At 41.0% G+C, this 27,973-nt stretch overlaps 1 protein-coding gene across 1 annotated transcript in view; it reads left to right on the forward strand.

Annotated features, from left to right (window-relative positions):
• The window catches only part of LOC118841911 (cadherin-1-like), a 63,243-nt gene that overhangs the window by 18,934 nt on the left and 16,336 nt on the right, over positions 1-27,973 (forward strand). The window contains exons 3-6 of the mRNA XM_036749607.1: positions 17,730-17,971; positions 25,197-25,340; positions 25,490-25,645; positions 26,547-26,691. Of these exons, the coding sequence (XP_036605502.1) occupies positions 17,730-17,971; positions 25,197-25,340; positions 25,490-25,645; positions 26,547-26,691 (687 nt within the window). The remainder of the gene's footprint in view (positions 1-17,729; positions 17,972-25,196; positions 25,341-25,489; positions 25,646-26,546; positions 26,692-27,973) is intronic.

A 27,973-nucleotide genomic window follows, 5' to 3' on the forward strand; every position in this document is an offset into this window, starting at 1 on the left:
CTGTCTCTTCTGTCCAAGGCATAGTTCCCAAAGGTTGAAGGTCGTGGTCATAGGCTTCAGAGCTGGAAGTTCTGTAGCTATGCAGTTTTTTTTTCATTTATTCGATCCTGTTCCCACATGTTACACATGAGGACAATGAAGCCTGCAGTGGTGGGAAGTAGCAGAGATGTTTTGAAGTCAAGTCCTCTAAAGCCAGATCCAGTGTTCTTGCGACCACATCACCTGTCTGTCCTCAGGAGATGCCAAGGAGGTGGGTCTAGCCTTCTTCCTCTCCCCAGGATCATCCACAGGAATTACTTGTTGGCAAGATCCCGCAGAGGAGTCCTTCCCAGCCTGTTCAAAACATGGCAGCACCTTTGCCTTTTAATTAGCTGCCCCATCTCTCTCAATTCTGTTCCGCCGGACTTATGCTCAAATCTGTAGGCATCCGTGGGATTACGGAATCAGTTGCGGCATTTCATATGATGATGTGGGCATTTATAAGCACATAAGCTTTTCTTTATGTAAGATGCTGGATATGAGGTTGCTTAGTCATGCACACACAACCCAAGTGTGTAATTAGGACACTTAATTGGTGGAGCTGTGTCACATTTCTCTCCCCTTTAATAAAGCAGGGCTGGTGTGGAGATCTGATGAATGGCAACCTTCTGCCTTCAGCTGCCTTCCAAAGGTGGTGTTTTGTGTTGTGGCCACCTGGCATTTCATCCGTGTGGAGTTTCTCCTGGTTAGGAGACTTCCTCTTTACCAGGGCAGGTCAGCAACAATTCTACAACTTCTGGGGAAGCCTATGGAGCCTTTCTCAGAAGCATGTTACTAAATGCACAAAAAAATAAAACACAGAATTACAAAGGAAATCAATGGTTAGTGAAAATAAGGATGCATTTTTTTTTATCCTAAGTTCATGGACTCCCTAAAATCTATAAGTTTAGATTGCAAGTACGGTATCCTTTGTACTATAATTCTCTAGGAGTTGTATAAGGAAGATAGGTTTTTTTTTAAAGCTTTATTCATATCTTGTTTGACTTTTAAAAAAAAAAACAATCTGCAAGCCATCCCTTATAACAAAGAATCAAAAGTAAAAGGGAAAGGGATGGGAAAAGAACAGTATTCCACACTGATAGTTCTTCTACCTTTGCAAAGGAAGGAAGGAACATTTTCTCAGATCTTCTTCTAGGCCAACCCTGGTCATTATAATTATAGACAGGGAAGTGCTTTTAAAAAAATAAATCACTGGCCAAGATTAAAAGGGGGAGGAGTGGAATATAATGGAAAATCCTGGCTCTGCTACATAACCACCTGTGGGACTTTTCCCCTAAACTCAGTTTCCTCACTGTAAGATGAGGGGGAAGGGAGGTGTTGAGCTCCAACATTCTTTCCAGCACCAAACCCTGTGTTTAGCATTTTAAAAAACATACTCTTCTCTGTAAGTTATTTTTTGTCCATACTTAACAATTGGAAAATTGTCCAGTACTCTTCTGGATTAATGGTGCTTCCGTGAGCTTTGCAGAATATTTTCCCTGGTGACCCTCAATGGAACAGCCTGGTATGAATGACCTTGCTATGCATACGGTTTTCCCATAAACCAGAGGGATTCTGGGAACCACAGCCACCTGACTCCAGAAGAAAATGGACACTTAGAGATAACTGACGTATTATATAATCAAAACTGTGGCTTCTCAAAGATCTTTGTCTAATGGCTTAAAAGGGTGTTTTTGAAAGAGTACCTGAAGCTCTGTAGGTCCTAACCTCCCCTGACTCTTGATAGATGGTAACCTCTGTCCCCTGCCCACTAAGCAGAATTCAGGCATTAAGCATGAGAAGAGAAAGTATTTAAATCTGGCATTGATAGCCAACTGGTTGCTTCATCCCACAGCATGACTGCCTTTGCATTTAGTTAATGCATAATTCTCCCCTGAAATTGATTTTCTTGGCAGGAATCTTTGCTTCTGGCCCTCTTGGCTACTTTAAGCATCCTGAGATGCTCTGGGTGTTAACACTTACAAAGGGGTGGGGGAACTCTAGCTTAGACTAATTAAGGTTTCTGGTATCTCCCTGGTGGACCAGAAAACCTGTTTTGTCAGGATAAAACCTGGGAGCAAACACCCTAGCATTTCCAAGGTGTTTAGCTGATTTTATTTACATAAAGCTCTTGCAGGGAGCTTCCTGTGCTATTTAAATTCCCCAAAGGCCTTGTATAAATGGGCCTTGTCAAGTGTCAACATACTAACTGCACTGTCAGCGATTCAGTCCATCCAGCTGCTGCTGAAACATAATGAGATGCCGAGTGGTTATCTGTCTCAGACAACAAACAACTCCCATCTGGAATATGACACCCACTCTGGCTTCTTTTGTGCTGAAAATGAAAAGGTAAAGAAAGGCAAGGTTGGGGAGGGAAGGGGATGTGTCTAGGACAAAGAACTGCCGGAGAGAGGATGAGAGCGATGGGCAGAATTAGTCCCAGGATCGGTAACAGAATTTGGAAATGTATTAATGAAGAAGCAAGTTGCGATGGGCTGTTTTTCCTCAGCGTTTTTTAAAGTATATAATACATCAAACATGGTACTTTCAGAGCTGTCCCACTTGTCTGTATTTTCTTCTGAACTTCTTTTTTCTTCTGGGCATTTTAGGAAATGCTTTAATGAGCCAGTCCCCCGCCCCCCTCCCCTCCCCACCGGTATTCTTGACCCAAAAATTCACCTTTCTCTAGAGTTTTAAGGTTTACAAAAGCACACAACCATTGGACAGAGTTGTCTTAGTGCCGGTATTGGCACCATTTTATGGATGGGGCAAATGGACATTCCCAGTAGAAGTGACTTGACAAAAGCTTCACACAGGTGGTGTTGGAAATTGGACTTCAAAGCCATTTGACTCCCAAGTCTAGTGCTCTTCCCACAATGAATATGACATCTATAGGTGCCTTGGCCACACTGCATCCATCGCTGGATTACATGTAGAGATAATAGCTAGTCTTTAAGGTTTGCAAAGCCCTGGACCTCCTCGGTATATCTTTTGATCCTCCCAATTGCTCTGTGACAAAGATGCAATTCACTTTCCCATTTCACAGGTGAGGAAGCTGAGACAAAGAGAAGTCAAGTGATTTGCTCTCAGGGTCTCCGAGTAAAGGTCGTGAGCTTAGGTCTTCCTGACTCCAAGTCCATTTCTCTACTGGGCCACCACTGCCTGCCATAGGGCTCAGAGGAACAGTCACTTGTCCTATATGTTACAAGGAAATAATAGTTTAACTGAAAACTCCAAGGTCTGTCCCCACTATGAAAGGCCATCTCTATGGTATTTAGTTTGGCTTAATCAGTTAGCAGTGAGTCAGTCTCTTTGTCTCTGTCTCTCTTTCTCAGGGCTGGGTAAAGCAGCCAGTTGAACTTGGTTCTTTCCCTCCCCTTCCCTACCCCCCTCATTTATTTTAGGAGGGAGAAGCGTGGGGGAGTTGTGACCTAGGGCCATTTGGGATATTTTTAGAAGCAGTGATAAAAAAAAAATACTGTTGACCTACCCCCACCCCTGAAGGCACTGATGAGAAGGATATGTGGCCAAGCCCCTGCTTTAACTGTACTGTAATAGATAATATTCACAACTGCCTGGAAGAGAAGGAATCTCAGGAGAGGCGCTGGGCCCACACCCACCCTGATTTTAGTAATGCCGAAACTCTGGACACAGGTGTGCTTTCATTGCTATTGCTGACTGAATCATGACAACCATGAGATGGGGAGGGCAGGCAGGTGGCAATTACCCCATTTTTCAGATGACGCTACCTAACATTTGGAAAGTCTTTGAAGTGACTTGCTTGCCTAGAGTCTAGTGAATGGTAAAGATGAGGCATAGAACCTAGATCTTTGGGCTTTGCTCCACTGCCAAAAAGAGAGATCATCAGCCAAGGTTGTCTGACCACAATTAGGGTATGCCATAATGAAGATTTTTTTCTTCCAGTTATTGGTCGACCTAGCTGACCATTGAGATTTCTGAAATTTTCCATTACTGAAATGTGATGCTGAGAGGCAGAATTACAATTCCTAAAAGAAGATTTGAAAAAGCCCATCCTCTGAGTTTTGAATCAGGATAAAGGGGAATTTTTCTTATTGGACAAGGAATCATGATTAGAAGATTATTCCTAGATGCCAGCATAGAAGAGGACACACAACTTACCTTCACCATTTAATAGGGCCAGCCTTGATCGGTTTCAGGAAACCTACTTGAGGCAGATCAGACAGTCCAGGGGCAAGAATACAGCCCAGAGCCATAGCAATTTTCAGAAGAGATAAAGGGGAAGGGTTGTGACATCAGCGATGAATGCCCCAAAGCCCAGGGCAGGGATATAGTGGACACAGGTAAAGAGCATTCATCCAAGGAGCTCTTGGAAGTTAAGTGAGAAGAGCAGTTGGACTAGGAGAGAGAACACCTGGATTCAAGCCCAGTTCTACTACCAATTAGCTGTGTGACCTTGGGCAAGTCACTTAACCTCTCTGAGCCTCATATATAAAATAAGGATGATGAACCAGATGATTACTAAGGTCCCTTCCAACTTGCCAAAGCCTTTCCTTTGAAGTAGGTCCGAGGTGCTTAATGTAACATTCAAAGCCCCCCCCTTCTTCCTCTGCATGGGTATCCTAGGTGGGCAGGCTACCATCACTTAGGTATTCCTGAGTGGGAGAGACCGACCTCCTTTTTGTTGGGTTCTTGCCTAGACTCTGTAGCCTATTTTGTTTTTGTTTTTTATGATTAATTTTTAGTTTTCAGCATTCACTTCCATAAGATTTTGAGTTTTATATTTTTTCCCTCTCCCTCTCTTCCCGCCCCTCCCCCCGCAAGAAGCATGCACTCTGATATAGGCTCCACTTATACATTCATATTAAACATTTTCACATTAGTTACGATCTAAAGAAGAGTTAGAACTAATGGAGGAACTGCAAGAAAGGAGGAACAAAGCAACCAAAGAAAAGGGGAGCAAAAGTCCGCTTCCATCCACATTCAGACTCTTTCTCTGGATGTGGATAGCATTTTCCATTGTGAGTCTTTTGGAGTTGCATTGCTAAGCAAAGCTAAGTCTAACAAAGTCAGTCATCTCACTGGTTGTTCCAGTGTACAGTGTTCTGGTTCTGCTTACGTCACTCAGCATCAGTTCATATAAGTCTTTCCAGTTTTTTCTGAAATCTGCCTGCTCATCATTTCTTATGCGACAGTAGTATTTCATTGCATTCACTTGTTCAGCTATTCCCCAATTGATGGATATCTCAATTTCCAATTCTTTGCCACCACAAAGAGCTGCTATAAATATTTTTGTATATGTGGGTCCTTTTCTCATTTTTTATGATCTCTTTGGGATACAGACCTAGAAGTGGTATTGCTGGGTCAACGGTTTTATAGCCCTTTGGGCACAGTTCCAAATTGCTCTCCAGAAAGGTTGGATCAGTTCACAACTCCACCAACAAAGCATTAGTGTTCCAATTTTCCCACATCTTCTCCAACATTTATCATTTTCCTGTTTTGTCATGTTAGCCACTCTGATAGGTATGTCTGGAGCCTATTTTTGAAATAACAGAGCTGATAGAACCAAGCAGGGAGCTCTTCCCATCAAAAACCAAACATGACCCAGGCATAAGTGCCAGAGAGCTGTCCCCTAAGCACTTAGAGCATTCTGGTGGCCATAACTGCCTCTCCTAGTTGGGGAGCTAGGGCATGGCAGATTAGTCCAGGTCTCCTGAGTAATTCTGAGTCCATTCAGTTCTTTCTGGTATCACATAAGACTTGCTGCTTGGCCCTCAATTTGGATTCCCCAGGGCAGTGTCTGTAGAGTCCAGTGCTGAGTAATCCCTGAGGCTGGCAGCCAGAACTGCCTGTCACTCAGTCCCATAATCTGCTAAATCCCTGGAATCCCTGCTTTTGTCATCTTTTCGTCCTTGTGCCTGGAGTGAAGAAGTATCATTATTATTCATGCTTTCATTCATTTCAATGGTTTTATTAAGCTTTTGATTATGTGAATTGTTAACTTGTCAGCTCTATAAGGTTATTAAAAGAGGTGTGGAATACTTTCAAAATGCTGTAGGATATGGAAGAGACCATAGCATTCCAGCTCATTTTACAGATTAGGAAATTGAGGCCCAAAGAAAAAACAGAGAGGGGGAATTACTTGCCCTAGTTATTCTAATTTTTATTAATGTCATGGTGGATTTCTTTTACATCACAATTTCCCTTTGTACCCTCCTTTGTAACAAAGAATAGAATTACTTTTTTTCCTAAGTAGTATAGCCAGGCTAGAAACCCTGGTCTTTCCTTTCTACCACACTGCTGAGAAGGGACTTGGCCACAGTGGAAGATAGGAATGAGGCCTTTGTGACCATCCTGCATTCTCAAAAGCCTTGATCTTTTTATATTCTTTTTTCCCCAAAGGAATAAAGTGTTAAAGTCTCTTACCCTTGAGGCCTACTAAAGCCAAGCTGTTTCTGTAACTATTAGGAAGCAATTGCATTTCATATAAATGCTCCATTGTTCTGAGTAGTAAAAAGTGATGCTAACATGCATTTTAGAAACTCCTTTAAAAGTTGTTGGACAAGCGAGTACTTGTTCTGGAGTCATCTGCAAATCCATGTGACCTAAAAAAAACCCAAAGCATCATCTGTGGGAAACGCCCAGCTTCTGTAGCTTTCTTTTCCAGCTGTTCCGTTGAATTGTTGTGGAATTTTGCTCCAAATGTCAGAAGCAGGGGGACCATACTTTCTCCCAGCGGGCCAAACTCAAAAGCGTTTCAAGCGTCTTCTATATTTTGTTGAGGAAATGTTGATACTTTGCAAAAAAAAAAATCATCGAATAGTTCCAAGATTTCTGAGTTCAACAAAAGCCTTACAGTTTTTCTGAAATGAGTGTCAGCAAAATTCTTTGTCACAAAAGTCCATTAACTCTTGGGGAGCTTCTGTTCTGGGTTAAGGCATGTTTGCATCGTGATGTTGTATGGGCAATACAGTACGACCACCCCCGGTGCTCATCATAAAGGTTAACAAAGGCTTTACCTGGCTACTCCTTTTAAAGAATTAGTATGTGATCTTGTTTTTCCTTTACCACTACTTTTTTTCCCCTCTAAATTTTAATGAATATCTAGTTGTCATTGGTTTGGTTTTATTTTGTTTTTTTACATCATGAGTTCCCCTTCTTCGTCGAGGAGAATTGGCCAGTGGATCCACCAACCCTCTTTTTCCATCTGCTGTAAGCAGCATCTGTTCTATGGAAAGATGTGGAGAATACCAGCTCTGAGGAGCATAGACTGAGAACTTGGAGGCCTCACCTAAGAGGCAACATGGGAAGAGTCCTTGAGTTTGGAATCGGGGAAGGCCTGTGTTTGAATCCTGCCTTTGGTGCTTACCAGCTGTTCACCACACAGCTTCCCAGCAGCGCATTAGGGTTTAGAAAGTGCTTTACATCTCTTGCCTCATTTAATCGTCACCACCCTGTGAAGTAGGCCGTGTTATGGTCCTCGACTTACGGATGAGGAAATGGGTGAAGCTACTAAGCCACAGTTTTGCTCATTTGTAAAATAGGATCTTCAGCAGGGATAGATGAGAATCAACTGAGGTTGCGTTGAAGTGCTTTGTAAACTTAGCTATCTTCAGTTGGTCCAGTATCTTGTTTTGTTTTTTTTAAACTGATGAAGGAACGAGAGCCTTTTTAACTGGTGGAAGTACTGTGTTTAAGATTAATATCAGAGTCATATCAGGACTAGAACCCGAGCCTCCTGATTTACAGTCCAGCTGATTTTCCTTCACAGTCCTAATCTACAGTTTAGGGAGGGGTAGTCCCCGAGGAGATGGGAGAAGACGGGGAGCTTCTCACTCATGAGGTGATTCTGGGAGTTTTCCCTCAGAGTTTCTGCTCATGATCATCATTGCTACCTCATTGCCTAAAGGTTTGGCATCTCTAAAGTTTACTCACTCTCCTGGAATGTGTGACACAGGAGTCACCCTGAACTGCCTGGAGATCCAACATAAAGGCTCCTTTAAGGGTTAGCCAAGAAAAGGTAGGAGGAAAAGGAAAGAAGGAAAAGGCTAGATGAGAGAATTGGACAGCTCTGAAGGCCATACAAGGTAGGGAATGATGAGGCAGTAGGCTTGGAGAGCAAATCTTAGGCTTTAGAGCTGAAGGGACAGAAGAAATCCTTCTATTGATCAGCAAACCAAGGCCCCGGCAGGTGACCTGCCACTGCTGGCCAGGTCCAGATGCTGGAGTCCAGTTCTTTCTGCTGCCTCTCACTTATCCATCCATCAGATGAGTTCTACAAATAACTCCAAATATACAGCTTGTACCAGCTAGAGTAAAAAGAACGGCTGAACCGGATTACAGGAAATCCATCCCTAACTATGGTGTGGTACGATAGAGACAGTTTAAGCTGGAGGACCTGGATTCCAATCCCCCGCTTTTCTGTTAACCAACTTACTGCATATTTGCCCTTGGACACATCCATTTAAACTTTTCTAGCTCCCAGTTTCTTGTTCTATAAGATGAGAGTTTTTGGACTGTTTGCTCTCTGAGGCATGCCCCCCCCCCCCCGCCCCCCCAGGTTTAAATTTAAGCATCTCTGCTTGCGGAGTGATGTGAAGTCTGTTTAGTTTACAGCTTTTGTGAATGATCTCTTGAGGGTTTGGAGGTCGCTATACCTAACATGGGAACCATGCAGCCCTGAATGGAGGGAGGAAGAGCCTCAGAGTTCCCATTTCCCATTCATTGTGCTGTTGCACAACAAAGTAAGCACATAGTTTCCCCCCCTCCAGCAGAACAGGTGTGGTGTCTGAGGATGACTCTTCGGTATTGGTCCCAGAACAAACCACTTTTGGTTAGAGAGAGGGTGGGTAGATCTCTGACGTCAAGTGGTGCCAAACAGACGGAGTAAGTGACTTAATTAAACTTTACTGAGGAGGAGAAGAGGGAAACTTGATGTAGGAATCCCTAGAAGAAGGAAGGTGGTGCAGTGGATAGAGCACCAGGCTTGGAATCAGGAAGACTCATCCTGAATTCAAATCCAGCCTCTGACACTTAATAGCTGTGTGACCCTGGGCAAGTCACTTAACTCTGTTTGCCTCAGTTTCCTCATCTGTAAAATGAACCGAAGAAAGACTATATCAGGAAGATACTCTAGTATTTTTGCCAAGGAAACCCCAAATGGGGTCACAGGAAGTCAGACATGACTGAAAATGACTGAAGAACAATAAAAGAAGAAGGAATGGGATTGTTTTATTAGTGGCTTCTATCCTAATAAGTGGGCTTCCTTCTTGTACCTTGTATAAGGTTCCTTTAGCAATTGTTCATTTAACAATTAGATAGACTGATGCTCTATTATGGTGGTGATGGTGGTCTTGGGATCCTAAATTTAGAGCTATCGGGGATCTTACAGATAGATCAGCTTTATTTTACAGGTAAAGGAAGTAGAGGTCCAGAAGGGTTGTGACTTGCCCAGGGTCTCACCACTAATAAATAGCAGAGCTGAGATTTGAACCCAAATCCAGTATATTTCCCACTAAACCATAACATGCTGCCACTGGTAGCAGTATTAATGACATCTCATCTCTCTATAAAGATCAAACTGCTTTCATATTTGATTGTGGAAATAAAGTAGGTAGTGATATCCTCATTTTACAGATAGAGAAACAGACCTACGAAGTTGAGATTTGCCCAAAGGCTCACAGCTAGTAAGTGCTGGAACCTGGACTATTCTCATCCCAGCCTGTAACAGCCGTATTTATAAGGAGTTCGGTCCGTTTAGACAGGCTGTTGATTCATAAAACAATAGGCCTTTATTGATAGGGCTCCTCTTTGTTTCTTCCTTTTGCATTATGACACTTTTAAACTCTCACCCTTGTGAAGCTCCCCTGGGTTGGGAGCAGGGGTCAAAGGGTAATCAGAGCAGTGGTAGAACCAAGGAGATTGGCTGAACTCCAGGCACAAAGGTCTTCAGGCCAGTAAAGGGAAGAGGGGTCAGCAGGCCAAGAGGCCAACTTTGGGGTTGGCACGCCTGAGTTTTGCCAGATCATTCCTCTTTGTGAGCATGTGGAATGCCTGGGTCCTTTGGCCACCTTCAAAGTAGATGGTTGGGGGAGAGGGTTTCTCAATCAAGTATGTCTCATTGATTTCCTGTCTCCAGTGGCACAAGTATACAGGCAGTAGGGATTACCTGGTAAGGCCCCAGGTGTCCAATGACCTTTGTAGAAAAGGGAAGGAGGAAAGGGGGTGGGTATCACAAAGTCCCAGTAGGTGGTCCAGGGGTTTGGCCTGTTTTATGGCCTGTTTTTCCCTACTGCCAGATGGTTTTCCAATTTGCATTACCAATCCGCTCTTATTAAGTACCTACTATGTGCCAGGCACTGTGCTAAGTGCTGAGAATATTAAGTTTAAAAAGAGAACTGGTTGCTAGGGAGATCACATCCTAATTTTTTTGAGTCACAGGAAGGTAGGTGCAGGTCTGGCACTGTCATTCCCTCTTGAAAAACATGTCCATGTGAAGCACTGATTGGTTAAAACAAACTCGTTGGCATGTGGCAGTTAAGACTGACCACCCACTTTATTTTCATTACTCTCTTTCATAGACCCTATGTTCCAGTCACACTGGACCTCAGTATAGAGATTCCCACCTTGTTCAGTCCATCCCCTCTGCCTGACTTGCATTTTCTCATCTCTGTCTTTCCAGATTTTCTTCTAGGCTCAGGTACTACCTCTTCCAAGAAGTCTGCCCCGATTTCTTTCTCTTGTCTCTATAAGCCTGTGCTCCCTGCTTTTTTCTGCTATTTTTCTGACTCTCTCCTTTGCCCCAGTCAGTGCTGACTTTGTCACATACTTATCTGCAGGGCTATTGTATTTTCCACCCCCTAGTAGCCTATGAGGTCTTTGAGAAAAGAGCCAGTCATATTTTTTCTTGGTAGTGCTTTGCACATTGTAGGGGCCAAGTTAATAAGTATTTATTAATCATAGTATTAATACTGAATGAATTGTTTGATAATATTGGCTGACAATGATAAGCAATTAGGGGGTGTAGTTAATAGGGCACTGGACTTAGAAAGATCTGGGTTCAAATACTGCTTCACATACTTATTTACCCAGTGATCCTGGATAAGTCAACTGACCCTGCTGTGTCTCAGTTTCTTCATTTGTTAAAATGAAAGCGTTGAACTTGATGGTCTCTCAAGGTCCCCTTCAATTTTAAAGCTACACGTGTGTGTGTGTGTGTGTGTGTGTGTGTTGGTTTTTTGTTTTTTTTTTTTTAATTTAAAGCACATGGCTTTCTGCCGATTATTCCTACTTTTCGGATGAGAGGCGGAGGTTAAATGAAGCTGGAACCCTGCCCAATAAAATAAAACCAGCCAGGCATGAGTCGGAACAGAAGCCTGGATGGTGAATATCGCTGCCAAGGGTCAGTGATTTCATCTGTGTGGAGCTTGTTCTTGCTAAGCAGATTGTGACCACGCCATGCCCTGACAGGTGGCACTCTGGTTATGAAACTCACCTGGCAGCAAAACTTAGGTTGGTCCAGGGATGAGAGAATCAACCTGGCCTGGTCGGTAGGAGCCGTGAGCTTTAGGGATCCAGGTTAGAGGCTGTGGGAGGAGGCCTCCTGGCCACAAAGACTTGCACTTGACCTTTTTAAGATGAACTGAGGGATCACACCCTGGTTGAGAGGGAAATCGTGCTCCCAGGGATCATCGAAGTGTCAGCTAGATGGGCTTGGCCACATTCTCTAGTCTTTCATTTTACTCTTTGGTATAAGCATGATGACCCCCTAGTCCTGACCACCTGCCCCAATTAATAATAATAAAATAGCGCTTTACAAAAATACCTCATTTTATCTTCACAACAACCCAGGAAAGTAAGTGCTATTAGCATTCCAATTTTATTGATGAGGGAACTGAAGCAGACAAAAGCTAAGAGTGGCTTTCACAACGTCACCTAGCTTATAAGTGTCTGAGGCAACATTTGCACTCAGGTCTTCCTGACTCTAGTGGTCCATTCACTGCGCTACCTAGAAGGCTCAAGTCACAACCCATGGTTTGTCAATTTGGATGATTCCCCCCAAATGAAGGATTTCTGCTTTATTTTATTTTGAGAAGCAGTGTGATATAGTGGGAAAAGGAATAAGTTTGGAGATCTGGAGACTGGATCTGAATTATATCTCAAAGGCTACTAGCTATATGTGTATCTTAAGTACACGTACCATGTTTGTGGTATGACTGGGTAAGTCGGTAACTTCTCTCGGAACCTTAATTTCCACATCTGTAAATGGGGGCATAATAGCATTGACCTGCCATGCTTATTGTGAGGCTTAAGTAAGGTGATGTGTAAAACATCTTGCAAACCTTAGAGTATTACATAAATGCTAACTATTACTGTGTTTGGTTTTTGTCAAATGAGCCGCGTTCGTGCTGGGGTGTTTTTGGATTGGAGCTGATGTGGGTGGTGGCCATAAATAACTTGCTTCATACTGGATGGTTTTATAAAACTTGTTAAATTACGCAGAAAATAAACTCCCCATTCCCAAGGTCATGTGGTTGCCTTCTGTCAAGGGGGAGGTTTTGATGGGGTTCAGGTGGGTTGCTCATGAGAGTTTCTAAAAAGGCAGCTTTTGTATGTGCTGGGGAAGAATTCCTTAGGTGTAACATGAGATTCCAAGTGGCTTATCTCAGACTGGAAAAATGTTTGGGGTTAAAAAGCTGGATGATTGAGAAAACTTTGATTCATTTTTGTTTATAAAACATGGTGACCTAACGTGAATATCCTTGGATCCCAATATTGGATTCCAAAGCCAAACTCTTCCATTTGTGTGACTCTCTGGCTTTTCTTATCACCTCCCTCCCTAAAGTAGGGTTTGGTGGTCTCTAGGGCACATCCCAGGAGGTTGCAGGGTGGGAAAGGGGTGACCTGTGCTTTAAATTTTTTATTTAACTTCCTTTACTTAATTTACTCTCACTACAAGAGTACTCTCAGAATTGCTTTTCCAGTTACTACCTTGGAAATCTTTTTTTGGGTGCTCCTCGGGTCCATGAAATTGGGTCAGAATTATCAGGGGCCTTTTCAAGAGCTAACACTTTCCAAGTCTACCAATTTTTTTTCAAAACTGTATGCTAGAACACAGTCTCTGCTGAGCATTGATATTCAGTAAGTGTTTAGAAATCATGGGGCCATCCACCAAGAGAGACAACTGGGTAATTAGTTAGATCAGTTTAGTCTGGCAGGAAATTTAACTGGATTTCTGTTCACAAAGGGCCAAAGTAGTTAGATGACCTACATTTGAATTCTGGCTCTATTATAACCTGTATGGCCCTGGACAAGTCACTTAGTTTGTCTGTAAAAAATCTGTAAAAAAGCAGGGCTTGAACCTCCAATGAGATATTTGTAAAGTGTTTAGCCCAGTGCCTGGCACATGCTTACCAAAGGCTATTCCTTCCCTGAGCTCTCCTCTTCTGTCCAGTTCTCCCTTCCTGTTTATCTTAATATGAATAATGTTAGAGAAATATGTCTTTGCTTGTCACTTGTACAATTTCAAGGTGACCCAGATAAGCTTCGAAAGCTGGTCTGTGTCTGGTAATGCTCTGATCTTGTCTTTCAGGTAATGCCTGTTCCTTTTGTGGATGAGGCTATGAGTTTAAGTGTTAAAGTGCCGGGAAATTCAACGGATTCTTTTATGTTTGTTGTGGGAAGACTCTCCTAAACCAGGCAAAACCAATAAATAATGCAAACCTCGTGTGTGGGAACTGTGCTGAAGTCACTGCTTCCAGGAGACTCCATTATTCTTCCTATATCCCTTCTCCACCTGGTCGTGGAAATAACCCAAGTGGTTAGCAGGCTTTCACCAGGCTGGGTCCAGTCCATCCTTTCTTTCTACTCATCCATCAAGTGAGGCTAGGAGCTTGTAAATGGACAGAGATTTGGGTTGCTTGCTCATTCACATTCCATTTGTGAGGAGGAACTGAAGGTTAAATTCAGAAAGTAGGAATGTTTCAAAGCCCCTCCCCTTGACCAAAAGACCTTAATTAACTCCCGTGTCACTGTTTTAGATCAAGATAATTTCTCTGCCTCTGATGTGTTCAGCTGAAATAACTTGAGAAATTTCAAGTAATTCAGTTTGTATTCGTTTAAGGAAATAGGGGGTGGGGAGGTGGACTTTGCCCCCAGCAAGTGAAGTGATTTGTACATCCCAAGTGTGCCTCTAAAGGATCTCTGCTGTTTAAAAAATAAACCTAGCGCCTCATACGTTGGAATAGACTGGATGATAACAATAGCTAGCGTTGATATAGTATTTAAAGGTTTGCAAAGGACTTATATTCTGTTGATCTTTGCAACAACCCTGGGTGGTAGTGCTGTTTTTTATTCTCCCAAATTACAGATGAGAAGAGTGAGGCTGTAAGAATTACCTGCCATTAAGTATCTAAGTCAGGATCTGAACTTGGGTCTTCCCATCTCCGCTCCCAGCAAGCGCTCTTTCTATTATGTCACCCAGAGGCCTAATAACTAGCATTGACATGATGCTTTAATATTTGCGAAGCCTTCCACATACATATATCATCTCCTTTGTTTCTCTCAACCACCCTGTGAAGTAGGTGCTATTATTATGCTTGTTCTACAGATAAGGAAACCAAGGCACGGGTGAAGTGACTTGTTCAGGGCTAGACAAGTGTCTGAGACACAATGCAGACTCAGTTTTCCCTAACCCCACCATCCACTGTGCCTCCATAGCTACCATCATTTACAGTGGGATTTCTCCACTGAAAACTGGTAGTGGTAGATTGTGGGGATCCTATCCCCTTTTTACAGATGAAGAAACTGAATCTCAGAGAGGGGTGAAATGATTTGCCCAGCCAGGCTTCAAACCAGGCTTCCCAGCTTCCAAGTCATACCCTTCTCTCCAATGGACTGCATTACTGTTGGTAGTTTTAGAAAAGGCCCAACCCCTTGCTGGCCTCCCTGGCCAGCAGCCTTTGAAGCTGTGGTCCTTCCCTGGGCAGGGTTAATCAGAATTTCCCCACAACTTTGGAGTCCCTCTGCTCTCTTCCCACCTATTTCTTATCTCCCCAGCCATCAGCAGAAAAGGTTCAGGTTTCTAGGAAGGGCGGTTCCCACACTGGATCTGGAAATTCCAGTTGAGGCTGCTCTCTCCTTGGGGCTGGGGGGCAGGGTAAGAGACTCCTCTCTCCATTTTTCTATGGGGTGGGGCCTTTGACTAAGGCTGAAAAGGGCTGTAGAGTTAGGTGCTTCTTTCCAAAGCCATTGCCTTTTTTGGGACTGTTGGTTCCTGAACCACCTAACAACCACAAGGGTTCCCTCTAACTTTCATTTCCCTCCACTTCTGGTTGTGGCAGGAATCAGCAGGCACAGCTGGCTTGGCTGGTATGAGAAAGCTATCAGGTGCGGTCCTGTGGCCCTTTCTAATGCAATGACTCTCACTTGTGAAAGCTTCTGCCCACAGCCCGGACTATTTCCTCAAATCCTTCTTGGCAACCACTTCAAATTCAAAATCTACTGGTCCACTTTCTAGGGCCTATTGCCCCTTCTCCTGGCTTAGTAGCCCTTCCGCAAACAGCAGAGAAGTGAAGGGAATTCCAGAACTAGGCTGAGCCATAGACAAATTCACAGCTAATATGGGATACAAGGCATGGTTTCTGACTTGTTATAAATTATGCCTAATGAAAGAGACCCAAGGACTGGTGGTAGACAAATTCAGGGCTAATATGGAGGACAGGGTAGAATTTCTGACTTGTTCTAAGTTTTCTTTAATGAAAGAGCCAAATCATTAGTGAAGGAATTAAGAGATGGATGGGGCCAAAGGTGCTTAGTTTGAGGTTAAGAACTTAAAAAAAACAACAAACCCTTTGATAGACATATTTCAAAATGATTGGTTTTCTTCTTGTGTATTTGATGGATTTAAAAACACGATTCTGAGATGGGGGTGCGTAGGCTTCAGCAGGCTGCCGGAGAGGGGCCCACGACCTAAGAAAGGTTGAAAACCCTTGACTGCTTCATGTCCTTCTTTTCAGAGCAGCAGACAGGCCCCAGAGATGGACTTGGAGCAGGATGCAGAACCCAGAATCAAACCAGTTTCTTTCCTCTGTAGTGTTTCTCTTGGTCCCATACAATCTCTGCCTTCAGAGGCCGGCCAGAAAACAATGCTGAGGATGATTGTGAGGTTAAGGGGTCAGGTCAATCCTCGCGTCCAGATTAGAAATACTACAGGCCAAGGAGCAGCATGTGATGAGGAAAATACTGAACTCGAACCCAAGTTTTCTGACTGTAAATCTTGGCACCGACACTAGCCAAGTCCTTAACTTTTCAGGGGCTCCGTTTCCTCATCTGTGTAAATGAGGGAGTGGGACAAAAGAAAGGCTTGTTTTTGCTATGGTTGGAGAGAAGCATGATTCTCTGGCATCCAAACTATTGCCTAGAGGGACACCAGGTGGGAGAAAAAGGAACTGCAGCCAAAGCTTTTCATAGGAAATTTTTTTTTTAAACAAATTCAGCAGCACCTGGCCAGGTAATAGAAAGAGAAAGGGCCCTCAGAATTAGAATGTTAAAGCAGTTTAATTTAGCAGAAATTGCAATGCAGAGAAGTTACAAGTACTTAGTAGCAACTTAGAGGGGGAAAATATCTCAGAAGTTCAGTTACTTCAAAAACAAATAACCCTTGAAGTTAAGAACCCTGAACAGAGACTACATTGGAACTCCCATGTTGATACGGTCCAGCCATGTGATTTCTTTGGTAGGTGAGAAAATTCTACAACTATATAGAAATAGTTTTCCACCTTAGAGTCTGAGGATGTCATCTTGGGTACTGTGAGTTTGTAACTTTGGAAGTGTCACATGTGTCACAGGCAAGGCTTGAACCCAGGTCTTCCTACTCTAGCTTTCGAGCCACCAAGTGACATTACATATCATTGTACATAGATAGGTTGGATCAAATCAATGTCATTTAAAAAAACTAATTAACATGCATTTTGTTTTCCTGTTTCTCCCATTACCAAATGAGATAATACTTGTAAAGCACAGTCAGTGCTTAATAATTATTCCTTCCTTCCCTCTTCCTCATAGAAAGGAAAAATATATGTTAAAAAATTAAAGTCTTCCTAAATTCTCTAAAGCCCTCCTGTTTATCATTTCCCATCTCACAATAGTATTCCATTACATTCATGTACCATAGTTTGTTTAGCCACTCCACTGCTGGTATGGCTTCCCTTAGTTTCCATCACAAAGTCACTTAACCCTGTTTGCCTCAGTTTCCTCATCTGTAAAATGAGCTGGAGAAGGAAATAGCAAACCTTCAGTATCTCTGCCAAGAAAACCCCAAATGGGGTCATAAAGAGTCAGACACAACTGAAACAACTGAACAACAACAGAAGTTTGTTTGTGGAGTCTTCTATCTCAAACATCCTGTTGGAAGACTATCTGTAGCTTGATACTTAAAAGTACAAGCCCTTTACTTATTTGTACCCTTTTTTGCCCAGTAATAAATGGTGTATTAAGGTTTTGTTCTTGATGGGTGGATGAATTGATTGTTCTTGCCACTCAAAACTCCCTGGAAGGGTATGGTATCATCTGTTATCAATAAGTCTTTATTAAAAGCTTCCTATGTGCCAGACACTCTGCTAGACTGGGGATACAAAGATCCTCCCCCTAAAATGAAGCAGGCCCTGCCCTCTAGAAGCTTCCACTCTATACTGATCTGACAAGTTCTCATCAGACGTGTATGTACTTTGCAGTTCACTTTGAAAGCTGTTCTGGAAGAAAGCTGAATGCCTATTACTCCGATGATTCAAGATTCAAAGTGACTGCTGAGGGTGTTGTCCTCGTCAAGAGGTCTCTACATCTCCATAATTTAGAAACAAGCTTTAATATCTATGCCTGGGATGCTGCAGGTAAAAAACTCTCAACCAGATTGACCTTGAAGAGACCATCAATGCGCCATCGACGACACCACCACCATCACCACCAGCAAGGAGAGGTATGTTGGAGCATTTGTCTGTTAGTTTAGGGGTATTTTAGTCTGGCTCTGATGTCTTACCTTTTGACTTCATTCTTCCTACTGGACAAATAATTAGTCCTCTGTGTTTGCCTTAAGCTTCATAGCATCTTAGGATTTAGAGTTGGAAGACACCTTAGAGATGTCTCACTCCTTCAAGAAACTTTCATTCTACAGTTAGAGACAATCATGTGTAATCATAGGAATTACATACGAAATTCTTGGAGAGGAAGGAGGTGCTACCAGCTGAGGGGGGAGCAAGACAAGGACCTCATGGATGAGAGGGGTTTTGAGCTTTGAAGGGACTCTAGGAAGAATCAGTATGGTGGCAGATGCGAGGGATGGAATGTCCTATGTGAGCAATAGCAACAAGTCTCGTTTGTCTGCCTACAGTAGTGTCAAACTCATATAGAAATAGATCCCCTGTGGGCTACATATTAACTTAGATAACCACAAATTAACCATACGTTTTATTGCATTTTTATGTCATTAAACATTTCTGTTACATTTTTTAAACATTATTTTCATTTTCAGTTTCTCCCACCCTCTCCCCCACCCATTGAGAAAGCAGGAAATATGATACTACCGTCATGGAAAAAACATTTCTGCATCAGCTACGTTCGGGGGTCAGGGGGAAGCAAGGGGGAAGAAAAAAAAACTTTTAATCTGTACTCTGAATCCATCCGATCCCTATCTGGAGGTGGACAGCATTTTCTATCATGAGTCCTTTGGAGATCATTGTCACAATTACATTTCAATCTAATTGTAATTTAAGTTTTGTGTTGTGGCCACTGGCTGAGTATTTGACACCTCTGGGTTGGACCATAGATTGTATGAAGGAAAGTGATGTATATAAGCAAATCTGCAAAAGTATATTTGAGCCAGATTGCAAAGGTCTTGATGTGACAAATTGAAGCATTTGTATTTGGTCGTAGAGAGAGGTGATAGGGAGCTTCAGAAGTTTACTGAGCACAGGAGTGGCGCAGTGCTACATGTGCTTTAGGAACATGACTCTTGCTGTATTGGAGGAGGAACTAAAGAGTTTAGAAAGGCCCCAAAGCCCATGTTAGGTTGCTAGAGGCAAGGAGATTATTAGGCTATTGAAATAGGCTTAAAGAGATGATGATAAAGACCCAAATTCAAAGATGCTTGAGGTCCCTTCTGGCTTTAAATCTGTGATCATGCCATCTTCCTTCCACAATTATTTGTTGTCCTCACCATAAATTTTGTTTGGATAAAAGGGATAGTTAGCTATACCAGTAGCTTTGGCTGACGTATTCCTTGAAATAGAGGACCCAAGAGCTTACCAGGGAATCTGGCAAGGGTAAATCTGGGAGGTTGTGATCTCAAGCAACATCAGATTCTGGCAGAACTTCTATTCTTTGCTGGCATTTGGTACCAGAAAGTCTATTTTGGCCCAGGGATATAGCCTATGCCTGGCTTTATGTCCAAAATGCACTAGATTACTTCCTTCTTTTCTCCTAGAAGACTCGATACTAGGAACTTGATAGCTCTTGATGGTTTTCATTCCCCATTTTGGGAAAAGGATAGAGGAAAGAGAACCTGAGTGGTACCACATGACCATTGACGCTTCCAATTCTGCCATTCTCATCTTCCTCGGCCCTCGATCTTTTCTGTTCGTCACTTAGTGAAATTGACCTGATTACCAGTTTTGTCCTTTTTGTGGTCATATTAGATTTTTCTTTATTTGGTTGGCTTCATTTCTATGGATTTAAGTGGACTTGCTGGATTTTATTAACTGGTCTATCTTTCTTTTTTTCAATTCACATTAAAATGCCAATAGGAATGTGACAATACTGATCTACCATCGGACAATGCCTTTAGAGTTCTTTTCAGTCATAGTAATGGATTTGTGCTGATCTATATACACTGACTCACCCATTCTTGAGGGTACAGCACCAAGGAAAAAAAACAACAGGGTATTGACCTGTGTGGTGGCACAGCACAAGATTACTGTAAGTGCTGGTCCAGAGACCAGGTGCTTTTTTTTTTTAACTATATTTTTTTCCTACATGAAAACACAGTTTTAACATTTGTTTTTTACAATTTGGAATCCCAAATTCTTTCCTTCCCTCCCTCCTGGAGATGACAAACAATTTGATATAAGTTATACATGTGCAGTCTTGCAAAACATTTTCATATTAATCATGTCGTGAAATAAAACACAAACCAAAAACCAACAAACAAGCAAACTCCACGAGAAAAATAAATAAAGTGAACAATAGTCTGCTTCGATCTGCATTCAGACACCGTCAGTTCTTCTTTCTCTGGAGTTGGATAGCATTCTTGATCATGAGTCCTTTGGAATTATCTTGGATCATTGCATTGCATAGCTAAATCATTCACAACTGGTCATCACAAAGTGTTGCTGATGCTGCATACACTGTTCTTCTGGTTCTGTTCACTTCACTTTGCATCAGTTCATGTAAGTCTTTACAGGTTTTTCTGAGTGCATCCGTTTGACATTTCTTATACCACAGTAGTCTTTCATTATAATCATATACCACAACTTGTTCAGACATTCCCCAGAGACCAAGTCTAAACTAGGAACCTAAGAATTTTTTTTCTGTTAATTTTTACTGCTCTTTTTTGTTTTGTACTAATATGTGAAGGTTTTGTTCCTATCAGTATTTCCTTTGTTAAGAGAAATAGATTAAACTTTTTAAAAAACTTGATTGTGGAACCAAATCAAAGAACATACTTAGGTATTTTAATAGATCTCATTGGTATGGGCGTCGTCTCTCTTAGTGCGGATTCCTCCATTAGACTATAAGTTCTCTGAGGGGTGGAGACTATTACTTATTTGTTCTGGTCCCTAGAACTTAGCACAGTGCCTAGGACATAGTAAGTGCTTGATAAATACTTTTTAAATCATTAAGTGGACCTTTATTCAGGTTGTATATGGTTGGGGGGAGGGTGTCACTCCCTCCCCCCGCCACATCCCATGTAATAGATAAGTATATTCACCCAAAACAAATTTACACTGTGCCTATGTCTAACAGTGTACATGTCTCATTCTGCCCCTGGAGTCTAGTTGGTAATTACATTGATCAGAATTCTTAAGTCTTTGAGTTGCTTTTCTTTACAATGGCATATGAATTGCATAAACCTTTTTACCTGGCTTTTCTCATTTCACTCTGCCATTGCCTATACATTCCTCCCAGGTTTCTCTGAATACTTTTGTCATTTCTTTCTTTTTTTAAAACTATTTAGTATTTTATTTTTCTCCAGTTACATGTAAAAACAATTTTTAACAATCATTAAATAAACTTTAAAAAAGAGTAGACTTCAATCTGTATTCAGACACCAACAGTTCTTTCTCTGGGGATGGATAGCATTTTTTATCATAAGTCCTTCAGAATTGTCTTGGATCGTTGTATCACTGAGAATAGCTAAGTCAGTCATGGCTGATCATCTCACAATGTGGCTGTCACTTTGTATACAATGCATTTCACTTTGCTTCAGCTCGTGCAAGTCCCTCCAGGTTTTTCTGAGAGCATCCTGCTCATCATTTCTTATAGTATATAATAGTATCGTAATCAGATACTACAGTTTGTTCAGCCATTCCTCAATTTCTCAACTTCTAATTCTTTGCTCCCTCAGAAAATAGCTGCTATAAATATTTTTGTACATATAGGTCCTTTTCCTTTTTGTTTTTTATCTCTTTTGGGATACAGACCTGGCAGTGGTATTGCTATGTGAAAGGGTATGCGTAGTTTTATAGCTCTTTGGACACAGTTCCAAATTGCTCTATAGAATGGTTGGATCAACCCCACCAACAATGCATTAAAGTCTCATTTTTCCCACATTCCCTCCAATTTTTGTCATTTACTTTTTCTGTCCTATTAGCCAATCTAATAGGTATAGATACCTTTGATGACTTCATCGGAAAACCATTCATATCTTTTGTCATTTACCAATTGGGGAATGGCTCTTATTTTTATAAATTTGACCTAGTTCTCCATATTTTTGAGAAATGAGGCCATTATCAGAGAAACTTGCTTCAAAATTTTTTTCATAGTTATACCTAATTGTATTTCCCTCCATTTTATTCCCTCCCCCCATTTATTCTATTCGCTCTCTCTCTCTCTCCCCTCGCACCCCCTTTTTCCACCCTGTCTCTCTTCAAAAGTGTTTTGCTTCTGACTACCCTTCCCCCAATCTGCCCTCACTTCCTTCCCCTCCTACTTTCCTGTGTGGTAACATAGATTTCTATACCCAATTGAATTAGCTTCACCCACTCTCCCTCACCTCCCCCCTCTTATCCTCCACTGCTTTTTCTTGCCTCTTTTAAGTGAGATAATTTACTTCATTCTATCTCTCCCTTTCTCTTTCTCCCAGCACACTCCTCTCACCCCTTATTTTTATTTTTCAGATATCATTCCTTCATATTGAACTCACACCTGTGCCCTCTGTCTATATATGCTCCTTCTAACTACCCTAATAATGAGAAAAGTCTTAAGTTACAAATATCTTCCCATGTAGGAATGTAAACAGTTTCAGCTTACTAAGTCCCTTTTGGTATCCCTTTCCTGTTTACCTTTTTATGCTTCTCCTGAGTCTTGTATTTGAAAGTTAAATTTTCTATTTAGCTCTGGTCTTTTCATCAAGAATACTAGAAAGTCCTCTATCTCATTGAATATCCATTTTTTTCCCAGATTATACTCAGTTTTGCTGGATAGGTGATTCTCGGTTGTAATCCCAATTCCTTTGCCTTCTGGAATATCATATTCCAAGTCCTCATATCCTTTAATGTAGAAGCTCCTAAATCTTGTGTTACCTTACTTTGGCTCTATAATACTTGAATTGTTTCTTTCTGGCTGCTTGCAGTATTTTCTTCTTGACCTGGGAGCTCTGGAATTTGGCTATAAATATTGGGATCTCTTTCAGGAAGTGATTGGTGGATTCTTTCGATGTCTATGTTATGCTCTGGTTCTAGAGTATCAGGGCAGTTTTCCTTGATAATTTCTTGAAAGATGATATTTAGGCTCTTTTTTTGATCATGGTTTTCAGATAGTCCAATAATTTTGAAATTCTCTCCCCTTGATCTATTTTCCAGGCCAGTTGTTTTTCCAATGAGATATTTCACATTGTCTTTTTTTTTCATTCTTTTGGTTTTGTTTTATCTCTTGTCATTTCTGACAGTGTATTCCATTACCTTCATAGACCTGCTCAAGCAATTGGTTGGTACCCACATTATTTCTAGTTCTTTCCTGCTATATTTTTGTTCATATGGATGGGTTTCTTTTTTTTTGATCTCATTCCCTTCTCATTAAGAAGACAAAAATCTTATTGTACAGAGATTATTTGTGTCTCTATGAAATTTGTGTGAGAAAGTAGAATTGTGAGTTAATAGTTACTGATCTTAGTCAATTTCTTTTAAAAAAAAAAAACCCAATACTGCTTGTAATCTTTTCTGTTCTTTGGAATTTTCCCTTTGCCCTCTTGAGATGAAAATTGAGCCTTTGAGTGTCTTTAAAATTGTGCTAACTTAACCACTCAGAACTTTTGGGGGTGAGAAACCACTTCAAAACATGCCTCTCCCATCTATATTTTTGAGCCCAAGTATAAGGTTTTATTTTTGTCTCTACTTCTGATTAGATGTTCTGACCTCTAAAGATCTTGAATTACAACCTTCTGTACCAGTGTCTTAGCTACCCCACCCAATTTTTTTTAGTTTCTTTTTTTTTCTTTTAATTTTTAATTTATGGAATAAAACAAGCAATTCCATAACATATGATATAAAAGATGATTGCACATGACACTGCAAATCTATTATGTACAACTTGCTATTCCTTTAAGGTCCAGAATTCTCCTGGCTGGGGAACCCTGTACCCCCCCATAATCATAGAGTGTTCTTTTTTTGGGGGGTGTTCCTTTTATACCAAAGGAAGAGGCCACAGAGCTCTAGGTTGTAGCCCAATCATTATGAATACTTACAAACAGGGGCGATCTTTGGTGTGGGGAGGCAGCCAGACTATTTTGTGGGTAGAACACCAGCCCTACTAAAGAACCCCCCCCTGAATCCCCATGGTAATTATGGAAATAGAAGGTGCTACAGAATGCATCACTACTGATTGGTGTATATTTTAGGTTTTTTGCTTAGTAATGGGCTTGGGAATTAAGCCAATGTTATGCCCAAACATAAGTTTGTGTATGGATCATGTGTGGGTCACAATATTCTTGTTATGACTTTCATAGGTAATAGTATCTTAAGTTTTGACCCAGTAACTAAAATATAGCTGTAAACACTTCACCATGTCCAGGCTTCCACCTTTCACTGAGTTTAAGTTTTTGTGGCTTTTCACTCATTACTTTATTTTAGGACTTTTCCCCCAATATGAACCCTACAATATGTAATAAAGTTATCACGTAAATTTCTTGTTTCTCCTTCCCCCTCTCCCCCACCCTGCCATGGCTACCATTAGACACAAATATATGTTTATATATATAAAGTTATTTTATACATCTACTTATCAGTTGTTTCTCTGGATGCAGATAGCATCTTCATATGTCCTTTATAATTAATTTAGGTATTTATGGTAGTCAAAATAACTTAGTTGCTCAAAGTCATTCATAAAACAATATTGCTATCACTGTAGACAATGTTGTCTTGATTCTGTTCATTTCACTCTTCGTTATTTTGTGCAAGTCTTTCCATATTTTTCTAAGATCATCATTATCCCACCCAATTTTGTGTGCTTCATAAAGCAAGCATCTGTTTTACAAAGATGGGAAGCTACTGAGCAACTCTCAGACTGCTTTGATTTCTTATTGGCCATATTTTTCTTTTTTTCTTTTTCTTTTTTGGAGGGGGGAAGGCAGGGCTTGCCCAAGGTGACCATATTCTATATTTTTTTCTGTCCCCTTTAGGACAAATCCCCTTGGATAGGCAGGATTATTTGGTTTGGATATATTTAATGGCAGGGTAAAATCTTATTCATTTATTTGAAAGTTTCTTTCTCTGTCATAGTATTATGTTTGTCACAGTAAGAATCTCAAGATCACAGCAGGAGCTCTAGGTAAAACCCAGTTAAATCAGGTCTTTCTTACTAGGATGGACATCGTTGAAGAAGCTTGTCCACACCCAGAAAGGTAGAGAACCTGGCATTCGTTGTGAGTTAGAATTGTTAGCCTTCTGGTTTCCATCTTGATTGACAGGTCTTTGGAATGTCTGTCCTTTTAGGAATCTGTCCCAGCAGAACCAAGAGAAGTGCTGATGTTTCGTGGCTCTCGCCCTGGTCTTAAGAGGCAGAAGAGAGACTGGGTCATTCCTCCCATTAGCTGCCCAGAGAATGAGAAGGGTCCATTCCCAAAAACCTTGGTTCAGGTACGGAGGGAAGTCCCTTTTTTTTTTCCAGTGGAGTGAGGGTGGGGAGGAGTTGTCTTGCCATGAAGAAATAGCAAAGGAAATTGTTGATGAATGAGAGGGAATTTCAATCTCTGTGGCTTAAGGACTGTTTCTGTTTTTTTCTTTAGATCAAGTCCAACCGAGATAAAGAAACAACAGTTTTCTATAGCATCACAGGACAAGGAGCAGATGAGCCTCCGGTAGGAGTCTTTACTATTGAAAGAGAAACCGGGATCCTGAAAGTGACAGAGCCTTTGGACAGAGAAACCATTGCAAATTACACCGTGAGTTCCTCCAGCATCATTTCAGTAGAATCATGGTCCTGTTTTTCTAAAACATTTTGGATTAACAATTTAGAATTCCCCTATAATTTAGTCAACCAACAAACATTTATTAAGTGCCAGGCAATGTGCTGAATGCTAGAGATACAAAAAGAGGCAAAAGACAGTCTTTGCCTTCAAGGAGCTTACAATCTAATAATTGTGGTGTAGCAGCAAGATCATGAAACCTAGAGCTAGGAAGGCCTGAGGTCCAACCTTGCCTCAGATACTTAGTAGCTATTTGACCCAGACAAGTCACTTAATCTCCCTTCCCTTCCCTTCCCTTCTCTTCCCTTCCCTCCCCTCCCCTCCCCTCCCCTCTCCCTTCCTCCCCTCTTCTGTTTGTCTCTCCCTCTCCTCTCTTAACCACTTCTTTCTCTTTCTCCTCCTTTTCCCCCTCTACCCCGCTGTTTCTCTCTCCTTCCCCTCTTTCTCCTCCTCCTCCCCCTTCTCTGTCTCTGTCTCCCTCAATTTCCTCATCTGGAAAACTGGCATAATTGTAGCACTTTCCTTCACAAGGTTATTGAGAGGATGATATGAGATATACCATACGTGAAATGCTTTGCGAATCTTAAAAAAGTTTGTGGGAAATTTGGGCAGATGTGAATTGATCTTCTGTACATGCTAGTTGCTGCAATCATTCTTAGTTATTCTTATAATCCTATTCTGATGTTTGTTTGTGGCATAGAGGTGTTGATGAGTTATATAGCTATGTCAGGGGCTCCCTAATTCATTCTGTTCATTCCAAACTAGGTCTTCAAGTATTGGCCTCACATGGGTCTGTAATCCAGAGACCAGACTAGCTTTCCCCCATCTCCTCATTCTCAGTCAGCCCCCATGTGACTCTCTTACTTGGAATTTACAGCTTTTCTCCCATGCTGTGTCTTCAAATGGCCAACCTGTGGAGGAGCCCATGGAGATAATGATTAGAGTAACAGATCAGAATGACAACCGTCCTCAATTTATACAGGAGGTCTTCAAAGGGTCTGTGATGGAAGGAGCTCATCCAGGTATTTTTTTCAAAAATAAGACAAATTACAAGTGAGTCAACCACAAACTAAATATAATAAAAGAAAAAAACACAGAAAGGAGATTGTCATACCCTTTGCCCCTGGAGAGGGGATAAATTATTAATTCATGATTTAAAGATAGGTGATTTAATAGATGAGTTTGATTATAAAAAATGATGTACAGAAACATAAAAATATGTCTAGTATAAAAGGAAAGAAACAAAATAGGGGGAAAAAAAACTTTGCTTCAAATACTTTTGATAAGCCTCATATCCAAAATTTATAGGACACTTTATAAAAATAACCATTTTTTTATAGCAAAGGAACATTTTCACTAATAGAATACATTGGGAAATGAAACAAACTGAATGAAAGGAAAATAAAATAAATAAAAGTTACATTAAAAAGTTACATTAAAGTCAGCCACTATGTGGAAAAAATCCACTGATCTCTGGTAATCAGAAAATGCAAATTAAAACAACCTGAGGGTCATCAAATTGACCAAGATCAAATGACAAAATTCAATGCCGGTATGATTAGTGGTAAAGCAGGTGTGCAATGCCAGTATGTGATGAACTAGAATTGGTTCAGTGTCCCAATCACTGGGGAATGGACAAGTAAATTAGAATGTGAATGTTATGGGATGTTACTGTACCCTAAGAGTCAAAGTTAAGAATAATTAAAGAAACTATAGGGATGCATGAAATGATGGTGTAAAGAAAGCAGAGCCAGAAGAACTGTGTAAAGTAACTCTGTAATTAAAACAACAGTAATTCTATTATAACAATAAATCTACAGTTGAATACAAGGAAGGTCAAGGTACCATAAAAATAAGAACATTAGGTGCTATTGACTTCAAATCTGTATCTGTATCATATGGATTGAGTTTTGATTTTTGTCCAGATCCGTGATAGGAGAGCTCCACATAGAAACTCCCTTGTCTCCTGCCAATCTGTAACGTATAAATTGGTTGGGAGTGAGAGCTTAAATGACTTTCCCATGGCCACAAAAAATGAAAAACACCTGAGCTCACATCTTTTATACAACCTGCCTTTCGCCCACCTGGTGAGATGCTAACCACTATATCATGTTGCTTTCATTTGGGGTAGGATGACAGTTAGTGAATAAAACTTATATGGATATGTCTTTTTTTTTTTTTTGCTTTTTTGAGTTTATTTTATATTATTATAAACATAAGTATGTGTGTATAAATATATATATGAATATGTCATAAATAGAATTATAATATATTATTAATATAAATAATATGAGAGTATATTAC

This window comes from Trichosurus vulpecula, chromosome 3 (assembly GCF_011100635.1).
Source record: "Trichosurus vulpecula isolate mTriVul1 chromosome 3, mTriVul1.pri, whole genome shotgun sequence".
NCBI lineage: Eukaryota > Metazoa > Chordata > Mammalia > Diprotodontia > Phalangeridae > Trichosurus > Trichosurus vulpecula.